General features: G+C 41.5%; 1 protein-coding gene across 1 annotated transcript in view; it reads left to right on the top strand.

Moving 5' to 3' along the window:
- The window catches only part of gpc1a (glypican 1a), a 107,209-nt gene that overhangs the window by 75,516 nt on the left and 19,274 nt on the right, over nt 1-12,419 (top strand). The window contains exons 3-6 of the mRNA XM_034179502.1: nt 4,531-4,748; nt 6,441-6,614; nt 9,983-10,148; nt 12,184-12,314. Coding sequence (XP_034035393.1) covers nt 4,531-4,748; nt 6,441-6,614; nt 9,983-10,148; nt 12,184-12,314 — 689 coding nt within the window. The remainder of the gene's footprint in view (nt 1-4,530; nt 4,749-6,440; nt 6,615-9,982; nt 10,149-12,183; nt 12,315-12,419) is intronic.

Genomic DNA, 12,419 nt, shown 5'->3' with positions numbered 1-12,419 from the left:
ATAAATGGAATATAGCATTCATAACCATCTGTTCATTTGTGCATAATTACCTGCAACAATGAACTGATGTGGTTTCATGAGCTTGGAATGATCCCTTCATATTTAGATGGGAGGCCGCCAGGTTGACACAGTAGCCCAAAAGGGACATTCATGCTCCACCTTTTGTATTTTGCATCACAGCCAGAAACCTGAAGAAAAAAGAAAAGCAATCAGTGGTTGGTCTTCATTACAGTGTCTGCTGGTTGCTCATGCAAGCTCACAACTTTGAGAATCTTAGCGTTAACGACACAGAGGATCATAAATTTGCTTATTATAAAAGAAGACAAGCAATCATGAATCCCTGTCACCAAAGAAGTGGAAACGTGTAGGGAAACAAAATCACGAATGACAATGTCATAATACAGTTTGCAACATCACCACTAGATGGCACTAAATCCTACATACTGCAGCTTTAAATTTTGGAGTAAATCCAAATCCATGGGGAGATCTGGGTTATGTTTTTAATTTTATCCACATTGCAACATGGGAAGTGGTGGGCACAGCTAACCAAAAAGTTAGCTTCGATAATCAATAATCAGCTAACTCAATCAATCAATCAACTTTTTTCTTGTATAGCGCCAAATCACAACAAACAGTTGCCCCAAGGCGCTCCACATTGCAAGGCAAGGCCATACAATAATTATGAAACACAGTCTACGTCTAAAGCAACATAACCAAGGGATGGTCCAGGGTCACCCGATCCAGCCCTAACTATAAGCCTTAGCGAAAAGGAAAGTTTTAAGCCTAATCTTAAAAGTAGAGAGGGTATCTGTCTCCCTGATCTGAATTGGGAGCTGGTTCCACAGGAGAGGAGCCTGAAAGCTGAAGGCTCTGCCTCCCATTCTACTCTTACAAACCCTAGGAACTACAAGTAAGCCCGCAGTCTGAGAGCGAAGCGCTCTAATGGGGTAATATGGTACTATGAGGTCCCTAAGATAAGATGGGACCTGATTATTCAAAACCTTATAAGTAAGAAGAAGAATTTTAAATTCTATTCTAGCATTAACAGGAAGCCAATGAAGGGAGGCCAACACGGGTGAGATATGCTCTCTCCTGCTAGTCCCCGTCAGTACTCTAGCTGCAGCATTCTGAACCAACTGAAGGCTTTTTAGGGAACTTTTAGGACAACCTGATAATAATGAATTACAATAGTCCAGCCTAGAGGAAACAAATGCATGAATTAGTTTTTCAGCATCACTCTGAGACAAGACCTTTCTGATTTTAGAGATATTGCGTAAATGCAAAAAGGCAGTCCTACATATTTGTTTAATATGCGCTTTGAATGACATATCCTGATCAAAAATAACTCCAAGATTTCTCACAGTATTACTAGAGATCAGGGAAATGCCATCCAGAGTAACGATCTGGTTAGACACCATGCTTCTAAGATTTGTGGGGCCAAGTACAATAACTTCAGTTTTATCTGAGTTTAAAAGCAGGAAATTAGAGGTCATCCATGTCTTTATGTCTGTAAGACAATCCTGCAGTTTAGCTAATTGGTGCGTATCCTCTGGCTTCATGGATAGATAAAGCTGGGTATCATCTGCGTAACAATGAAAATTTAAGCAATACCGTCTAATAATACTGCCCAAGGGAAGCATGTATAAAGTGAATAAAATTGGTCCTAGCACAGAACCTTGTGGAACTCCATAATTAACTTTAGTCTGTGAAGAAGATTCCCCATTTACATGAACAAATTGAACTGAAAAGTTATCTTTGATAATGCTTAACCGATAAACCACCAAAACATTTATCAGAAGCTACAGCTAACCTATAACTTTCAGTGTTGTCTCGGGTATACGAGGTCTGTTAGAAAACTATCCGACCTTTTTATTTTTTGCAAAAACCATATGGATTTGAATCACGTGTGATTGCATCATCCAAGCTTGAACCTTCGTGCGCATGCGTGAGTTTTTTCACGCCTGTCGGTTGTGTCATTCGCCTGTGAGCAGGCTTTGAGTGAGCACTGGTCCACCCCCCTCGTCGGATTTTCATTGTGAGGAAAATGTCTGAACGGCTGGAGCAGCAATGCATCAAATTTTTCCAGAAACTGTGAGAGACAGCCAGGTGGACACCATTCGGAAAATTCAGATGGCTTTCAGGGACGATTTTATGGGTATCACAGAGATTAAGGAGTGTTACAGCCGGTTTAAAGACGGCGCACAATGGCGGAGGGCGCGCTGCGCTCCGAGCAGCGATCGACAGGCTGAAACGACCAGATCATTTCCAAACTGAATGCTGTGTTGATCCGGGACGTCGTCTGACTACCAGAGAAATGGCAGAAAAGGTGGACATCAGCACTTTTCCGGCACATTCCACTGTTAAAGGAGATTTTGTCATGAAAACAGGAGTGGAGGAATTCGCCACGGAGCCGCTAATGGCATGGAACGAAAGCACCTCCGTGTTTGTCTCACAGGACATGCTGTGGCATGCCCAGGTCTTACACAATTTCTCGGATACTCATCGACTGAAAAGCCACCCAAAGCCATCTGAATGTTCCGAATGGTGGAAGAGCTGAGCATGTCCCGTGAGACTTCCAACACGGAGATGTTTTTTGTTGTGTGCCATTATGCGGCTCCGTCCTGACGTGCGAACTCCGCCGCACGTCTTTCATTACAAAATCTCCTGTAACAGTGTAATGTGCCAAAAAAGTGCTATGTCCACCTCTCTTGCCATTTCTGTAGTAGTCAGACATCCCGGATCAACACAGCCTTCACTTTGGAAATGATCTGGTCATTTCAGCCTGTCGATGGCCGCTCGAAGCGCGGCGCGCCCTCAGCCGCTGTGGGCCGTCTTTAATCCGGTTGTAATGCTCCTTAATCTGCGTAATGCCCATAAGATCTTCACCGAAAGCCATCTGAATTTTCCGAATGGTTTCCACCTGGCTGTCTCTCACAGTTTCTGAAAAAATTTTGATGCAGCAAAGCGGCAGTCGCTCAGCCATTTTCCTGACAATGAAAACCCGCCGAGGGGGCTGGACCACTCCTCCCACAAAGCGTGCTCACAGGCGAATGACGCAACCGACAGGCGTAAAAAAACTCATGCATGCGCACGAAGGTTCAAGCTTGGCTGATGCAATCACACGTGATTCAAATCCATATGGCTTTTGCAAAAAATAAAAAGGTTGGATAGTTTTCTAACAGACATCGTACTCTCAGCTACTGACAAGCCAATTTTGAGTTTAAACACCGCCAACACTTCTGATAGAATCAAAGGCGGACACAGACTGAAACACAGAAAAGTCAGTGCTTCTGTCTTTGTGGGCCCTGCTCACTGCTGTAGGGAAGCGTCATTTACCTTGATGGCATACAGTGATCCAGCCATGAGGAAGACGTCTTGAAAAGGAAAGCAGGTTTGACTTATGATTTTGATTTATAAACCAAATTAATCCGGATAGTTTAACTACATTAATGTCAAGTCTGTCATTTGTACAAAGTGAAAATATAACACATATCTTTTAATTTTAAAATAATGCACTAATTCTGAAGTTTTGAACATATTTACACACACAGATGCTGAACTGCATTATGAGTAAACTGAACCTCAATTTCAGTTCAATTTATTCACTTTATATAGCACCAAATCAGTCGCCTCAAGGCGCTTCACACAAAACAATTTAGAACACAAAATAAAATGAATTAAAAGATTATAAAGCAGAGTAAAAGAGTAAAAAAGTAAAATGCATAGTAACATAATATGCCAGTATGTAATATGCCATCCAGTAGATGGGTCAACACATAGAACACTGCCATCTACTGGATGGCAGTGTGAATGACACCTGGTTATATCACATGATTGTTGCTGCCTGGCTGATCACTACTTAAACAGAATTTGCAGTTTTGCAAATGTCTTTTTTAACAAAAGAAAAAATTGACATATTTTACAAATACACATTTATTTGTAAAAACCAACACACACGTTACGTTTTTTGTACAAATGACAGAGTGACATTAATGTCGTTAAACTATGTGGATTAATTTGGTTTATAGATCAAAACCATAAGTCAAACTTGCTTTCCTTTTGAGGACTTTGGCCTCATGGCTGAACTGCTGTATACTGTAAAGGGTAGTGACTTTTGTTTTTGTTTTTTTGTGTGTCAGCCTGGAGGCCAGGTTCCTCCTGCTGGGGTAGAGTTGAGCTCAGCTCCTCTTAGCTGCCTCACTGCTGCAAAGTACATAGCAGACAGGAGCCAACAGAGTTTATGAATTTTTTTCACCATTACTAACTCTGTAAAAAAGCGTTAGCGGTCTAAAGGTTATCTAAACTAAATTTCTTGGAAGCTGCTGATGGTTTTTGAAGTTCGCTGAAAAGCTAATCTGCTAACAAAAAAGTTAGCTTTGATAATTAGCAGTTAGCGGAACTATGCCCACCACTGAATATGGTGTATTTAAAAGGAAGAAAAACACTATATATATATATATATATATATCCCCTTTTATTATTGTTTATTTTCATTGAGCCTGTACTTTTTTTCTTCTGTATTTCCTCCAGCCTATTTCACCGACCTACACAGCCGTTCTGAGCGCTCCCTCCAGGTGGTGCTATCTCCCCTTGGCCTGCTGTACTCTCAGAACACCCGGCTCTATGCGGAGCTCTATGCCGATTTGCGACAATACTATCGTGGCTCTGCTCTCAACCTGGATGAGAACTTGTCAGAATTCTGGTCCCGTCTCCTGGAGCGCACCTTTAAAAGCTCCGCCCCTGCTGATGTAAGTGAGGTCACGTGTTGTCAGGTTGAGTGAGACACTGAATGTAAAAGGCAAATTCACAAATTAGGGAAGAAACAGCTCTGACCGAACTATTTGGATAATTAGGTTATCCTCAATAACATAGCTAGCTAGCTAGCTCAGTCTCAACCTAAATTAACAACAGGGTCGGGCTTGGACAGCATAAATTTGGGTGGGCAAGCAAACTAGTCCCTCCCATAGATTGTGCAAACAGTAACTGAAAATCAGAAATGTGCTCTCATCTTGTAACTCACCAAATTAAAAAGACCACATCAATATGATGAACTTTGATATACCAGACCAATAAAAAAAAAAGTTAATTTGTTTTAGGTATGTATGTTAGAAAATTATTCGCCTTCACGCTAGTGTCAGCTAGCAAGCTACCAACTGTGGGGTGGACAATAACCTCTGCTATGTGAGCAAATACAAGATGAAATGTACAAAAAAACGGATGAAAAGCCTAAATAAAAGAATAGATGGTATGTGTGGCTGGGGTGATACCATAACTTTTCTTCAGTATTGCAGATTAGTGACAAAAAGAACACGAGGCTATCATGTGATGAGGTAAATGGAACATTATTACCTCACCAACTGTTTCAAAACATTCCTGTTGATTTGCGCCCCCTAGTGTTAGGACATAATACAACACAAGTGGCTCATAAAGTGGGATGACTGTTTTGATTCATGAACAATAATTAAGAAATGATTAAAAATAAGTATATGAATTATTGATGGAATGACTACAGTACTGCAGTATCTGTATGTGCACTGACACGACTGTTGATTGGCATCATTTAATCATTTTAAAAGAATGTACACTATTTGTACTTTATTGTTTTACAGCAGAGCGCAAACTGTATCAGTCTGGGTTTGGAACCACTTGTACTTTGGTTTGGCTGAATTTCATAGTGTTTCATTGTGTGACACAGTTAACTAATGAGACAGCTGCCTTCATTTTGGACATCGATTACCTCAGTCGGTTCAAAGGTCAGCAGTGTCAAGACAGCTTGTTCTTTCCATGTGTTAACCAAAGCTGAACTCGCAGTGAAAACCACCGATTACACTGAAATCACATGTATTCTGTGAAATTCCGCAGCTAAATTGTTGGCTTGATTCACAGAGAATTACATTTGAATGTCATGAACAACTTCAAATAAAAACGAAACGTGTCGCACAAGAACTTTTACCAGTAAAATGTATTTCAAAATGTGAAATGGATTATGGAATAAAAGTTGTGACTGAAGATGGGACATCTATGTCATAATCAGTGACTAGATGTCTCTGGTATGAGGTTTCCTCATAGATCCCTTGGAATGACTTTGTGTCACACCAAAGGTTATTTAGCGAGACTCAAATTAGGAGGTTTACTTGCATCATGAGGAAACATCAGATATGACATTTTGGTCATGAGGCACGTCTCTCTGACCGTAGGTGCCTCCGTCTTGAGGACCCCATCAGCTGAAGAAGGCAAAGGGGATGCCCATGTTACACCTAGTTTTGACAGGTAGATGGTTACTTTCAAGAGGTTGAGATAAAATGGTTGTCGGCCTGGGTGGTTACCATCCAGTATCCAGGGCATTTCCATAGATTGGTGGATGCGGGGACACATCACGCCAATGCATGTTCCGAGACCTGACCTTACGCTGTGTTCACCCTTTCGTCTCTGTTTCACAGGTCAACCTATCAGAGGACTATCTCGAATGTGTGTCGAAGCAGCAAGAGACGCTTCGGCCGTTTGGAGATGTCCCACGAGACATGAAGATGAAGGTGATCCGGGCTTTTGTCACAGCCAGATCATTTGTCCAGGGGCTGGTAGTCAGTGGTGAGGTGGTCAGAAAGGTCTCACAGGTGAGTATGTGCCATGTCATCATAGATGTTGCACAGACAGAAATCTGGTTCTTCTTTAATGCAGTGGGTTAAGAATTTAATTTTGGTTTGGGTTGGGTTAGTGCCGAAGAATTGGCTGTAGAATCGGCGCAGCAGGGACGATGTTGCATTCGCTGTACTGTACTGTGGTGACAAAAAGGGAGCTGAGCCAAAAGGCGAAGCTCTCAATCTACTGGTCAGTCTTTGTTCATACTCTCACCTATGGTCATGAGGGTTGGGTCATGACCGCAAGAACTAGATTGCGGGTACAAGCGGCCGAAATGGGCTTCCTTTGGAGGGTGGCTGGTGTCTCCCTTAGAGATAGTGTGAGAAGTTCGGTCATCTGTGGGGAGCTCGGAGTAGAGTCGCTGCTCCTTGACTTTGAAAGGAGCCAGCTGAGGTGGTTCGGGCATCTTGGAAGGATGCCTCCTCTGAGGGAGGTGTTTCTGGCACATCCACCTAGGCTGAGACCCCGTGGAAGACCCAGGACTCGGTGGAGAGATTATATCTCCACACTGGCCTGGGAACGCCTCGGGATCCACCAGTCAGAGGTGGGCTATGTGGCACAGGATAGGGAAGTCTGGGGTACCCTGCTAGAGCTGTTGCCCTCGCGACCCAATCTTGGATAAGCGTTGAAGATGAGTGAGTGGGTTAGTTGCACTGAACTTTATTTAAGGGCTACAAAATCAACCTAGTAGTTAATTGCATATGTTAATACCGGTGTAGAACTGAGATTTCTTGGATATTCCCCAACAACGAACATCCAAGGTTCCTCACAGTGGTTTTTCTGCTGTGTTACTGTGTATAGCAGTTTCATCAATACTGGAGACTAGAGCTTGACCGATATATATCGGTTGGTCGAAATATCGTCCAGTATGAGCCTTTCACAAACATATCGGTATGTGCGTTATTTTTCAATATGTAAATTTTTATTTTACTGAATAATTAATGCAAAAAAAAACACTGTCCAGCATGGCTGGGACCCCACTCACCCTTCATCACATTAGCTAAAAGAGACAAGAGGCAGAGCAACCAGCTAACATTCATTTTCAAACAGAGTGGGCATTTTACAGCGATAAGAGGAAAGTGGTCACTATGCCGCCAGCCGGGTGTGGCCTAAAGAGACGAGAAGTTTATTTTATGCAAATGTTGAGTAACTGCCAATTCATGAGGTGGCAGCATGACATACATTGGTTGGTTGTTTTATATAAAGTTTTTATAATAAAGTTCATGTTTAAACTTGTACAGCACACCTGTCCCACTGCTTGTTAACACAAATAGCTAATCAGCCAATCACAGGGCAGTTCAATGGCATCTATACATGATGAAGACAGCTCGCTGAAGTTCAAACTGAACATCAGAATGGGGAAGAAAGGTGATTTAAGTGATTTGAACATGGCAGGGTTGTTGGTGTCAGATGTACTGGTCTGGGTAGCTTAGAAACTTCTGATCTCCTGGGATTTTCACACACAACCATTTCTAGGGTTTACAGAGAAATGGACTGAAAAATGTATCCAGTGAGCGGCAGTTGTGTGGATGAAAATGCCTTGTTGATGTCAGAGGTCAGAGGAGAATGGACAGACTGTTTGAATGGGTGACTACATGATGCCAACATGTCAATATGAACAAACATCTCTGAGGAACGTTTCCAACACCTTGTAGAATCTATGCCATGAAGAACTGAGGCAGAATGGGGTCCAAACTGGTTACTAGCAAGGTGCACCTAATAAAGTGGCTGGTGAGTGTATAACTCCCTTAGAGGTGATATCATAGCGGTGCACTAGCTGGAGTACACCTGTTTCACAACAAGAAAATCTGTACTTCAAAGACATCAACTGTTTGAAATGAGGACTGAAAACAAAATTTGAGAGAGAAATGACAATATGCTGCCGTTGGGTACATTTTTTACTCTACAATTCACTTTTGTCTAACTTTAGAATGTAACTATAGGTCATAAAAAGATGCTTGCTCAAACAGCCTCATTCAGCACTTTCAGGCTCTGCTGTCAAATGGCCAGGATGTCCGCAGAATGTCATGTGACCTGCAAAAGCAGCGCCACCTCTATGTACTGACCCTGGCTTATGTATCTGTGATGCTTATAATGAATCTTGGCAAGTGTATAACATGGAGTAAAACACACTGTAACCAGAGCAAAAGCCATAGGCAAGAAACAGGAGTCTGGAATGACAGCCAACACGAGTAACGTGGAATAAAAACACTTTAACATGGAATGCTAGAGAACAGGGTGGAACCTAATACAATCTGGCCACTACAAGATGTTCTAACAGTTATAAAGGACATGGAGCAATTAAACCCACAAGTGCAGGGACACATATGTGTAGGTCAACAATCCAGTAGTCAAAGTAACACAAAATGAAATGCCAGAATAACAGCATGAATATTAAACATCACAAAATGACACAGAGTGAAAATGATTAGAAATAACTCAAAATGACTTATAACCAAAACAGAAGAAGAGCCAAAACATGACCCATGACAACACAGAGGTCTCCAGACTCTCACTTTGGTTTTGTTTGTTTTTTCTTGAGGACACCAAATACTTCAGCTTCATTCTTATTCAAGGAGAAGCATAAAAAGTGTTTTAAAACATCACTTTTTAGATGCCAGAGTAGTAGGACAGAGAACAGTTCATGTCTTTGTTTTCACGTGGACAAGCAGCCAGTGTTTTGCATATTTAACCACCCTGGGAAGCTTCTTTAAAAAAGATATTTGGATTGTGTGATCGTGTGGATGAAGTCTGAAGTGACACAGTCATGATCTGACTGGCTCTGGCTCAGTGAGCGTGACTAAGGTCTGCTGGGCTCCGTCCCAGGAAAGCAGATATGATGCACATGCAGTCGTCACACCCTAAACAGTCTGAGAAAAAGTCTCCACCAGGGAAAAAAACACATATCATCAAAAAGGAAGTTAGGGTCTTCTATCAAAAGTCATAAGGACACCTTTTATCAAATGATGAATGTGGTTAGTTTATTATTATTATTATTATTATTATTATTATTATTATTACCAGACACTTACGCATACAAATAATCTCCTCAGATCAGTTTTTAAAATATAAATCAGGAACCAAGCCTTAAGCGACGTGATGATTGTGCATAATTCTTTACAAATCAAAAAGTGTCACTTTTTATTTTTCTGTTCTTGCCCTCTTCTTTTGTCGTCTTTCTTTGTTTTTTAATACAACCTTGCATGTTTCTTCACTATTGTTCCCAGTTGTGGTGGCAGATTATGGCAAGTGTACTGAAGGCTGAAAAGTCAAATATATGCATGTGCATGTTGCGCATTTAAACGTTTCCATATACTAAATGTGTCTCGTCCGACCCCGCCAGGTTCCACTGAGCCCTGAGTGTGTGAAGGCCCTGATGAAGCTGTCCTACTGCCCCCACTGTCGGGGTCTGACCTCGGTCAAACCCTGCTCCAACTACTGCGCCAATGTGATGAAAGGCTGCCTCGCCAATCAAGCGGACCTGAACTCCGAGTGGCAGAACCTGATAGGTAAGGCTGATTAGCTGCCATAAAACCCGAAAAATGATTTCATGAGTTTGAGTGGAAACACAGAACTGACTGCAGTTTTTCCACTAAATGTTACTGCAAAAGAACAGACATTACATTACAAACATTAAATGTCATGGTCTTAAATATGCAGCAATATATATATATATATATATATATATATATATATATATATATATATATATATATATATATATATATATATATATATATATATACATTTCTACCTCATTTTCTTATTTTATTGTACTGTTACAAGTATTATTATTATTACTGCTTATCCTTGCACACGCTGTTTGATGAACATTTTCTTCTACTTGCACTCATCTTGTGTGTTTTTAAGAGCTGATGTAATGTGAATTTCTCCTCTGTGAGATCAATAAAGTTTTATCTTATCTTATCTTATATATATGTGTGTGTGTGTGTGTGTGTGTGTGTGTGTGTGTGTGTGTGTGTGTGTGTGTGTGTGTGTGTGTGTGTGTGTGTGTGTTTATTTATAAATAGACTGCATTTTTCCATCTGCATCAGGTGCTCAAAGCGCTTTACAATAATGCCTCTCATTCACCCCAATGTGTGGGTGCTGACATACAAGGTACTCACTACACACCGGGAGCAACTAGGGGATTTAGGACCTTGCTCAAGGGCCCTTAGTGATTTTCCGTTTCCGTCAGGCTGGGATTTGAACCGAGGATCCTCTGGTCTCAAGCCCAACACTTATCCACTGGACCATCACCTCCCCGGAGGATTTATACATTTATAACATAAATTACAAAATAGAAAACAAGAGCACTGTACTCACACTAGTTTACAGTTTCACAAATTTTTACCTTGAAGAAAAATTTTCAAGGTCAAATGCTTTTCATAAGCTAAAATGTAATACAAAATATAGATCAAAAGGGCTTTTCAATGCTAATAGCAAATATCTCCTAAACCCGCAATACGGATCAGATGGAGATCAAACTTAGTCTATTCATTGAGTGTGCCAGTTTGCACCTCATTGTCACAAATGAGAGTGACTGAGGCACTTTTGATTGAGATATAATGCAAAATCTACAATAAATGGGCTGTTCAATATTAAATTCAAATGTCCACAAAATCCACAATCTGGATCAGAGCCGGATCAAACTTTGTCAGGCAATAGTGAGTGTCAGTCTGCACCTCACTTTCAAATATGGGACCAGAAACTTGACCTTGAACCCTGCCCTTGTTCGTTCACAGTAAAATCACCCATGTAAAACTATCACTGACAGTGTTAAATTAACACTGCCACTGTACATATGGTCCCACTCTGGCCAGAGTGGGACCATATGTACCAGATAGCCCTGTGAGTGACACGCCCACTGAACTAGGCTCCCCTCTAAGTGACACACCCACTGAACCAGGCTGCCCTCTAAGTGACACGCCCACTGAACCAGGCCGCCCTGTGTGTGACACGCCCACTGAACCAGGCTGAGTGATGCGCATCAACATGGAACGCACGCAGTTCAGGCGTCCTCCTTGAGCAGGTCTAGTGACCCCAGGTCTAGCTATCACATTGCTGCCCCTGCCCCTCCCCTTACTAAAGGGCGTGGTCAGCACCAGCTTTGCATTTAAAGTGACAGGCACAACAGGTCATTGCTTTGATGCCTGGAAATGTGTTTTTTATGCATCGCCTGAATATTTGTAGTTTTTGGACAATGTTCATGTGTTTTCAGACAACTGGTGATCTGTATGAACTTGCTGAAAAAGTGGACAGTATGTCCACTTTAAAACAACAACAGCAGAATCTACCTGTTAAGTTGTCCAGTGTTATTACATTATAACACTTTAGATTTAGACAACCTTTCAAAACCGTATTTAGTCATTCTTTCAGCATTACTCCCACTACTGTTATTGCATATTAAAAAGAGCATGCTGGGTAATAATTTAGACTTTATTATCAGCTTTTTGAATTTGTAACCACGTGGGAGTGTTATTATTTGTTTCCCCTTACTTTAAGCCTTGTATCAGCTCTGTGTTTGTCCTTTTCATGCTTCAGACACAATGATCCAGGTGGCGTCTAGTTTCAGCACAGAACCCAGTCTGGACGTGGTCGTCTCCTCCATCCCAGCTCAAATTTATGAGGCCATGCGATACCTGCAGAACAACATGAATACTTTCACAGACAGGGTAAGAGGACTAACCACTTACATTTTGGTGATGATGAGGATGATGTTGATGATGATGATGTGGATAATGATGATGATGATGAGGAGGATGATGATGATGTTGACA

Source organism: Thalassophryne amazonica, chromosome 10, assembly GCF_902500255.1.
Source record: "Thalassophryne amazonica chromosome 10, fThaAma1.1, whole genome shotgun sequence".
Classification (NCBI taxonomy): domain Eukaryota; kingdom Metazoa; phylum Chordata; class Actinopteri; order Batrachoidiformes; family Batrachoididae; genus Thalassophryne; species Thalassophryne amazonica.
The sequence above is the reverse complement of the archived record's forward strand: the minus strand, read 5'-3'. Positions and strand labels throughout refer to the sequence as shown.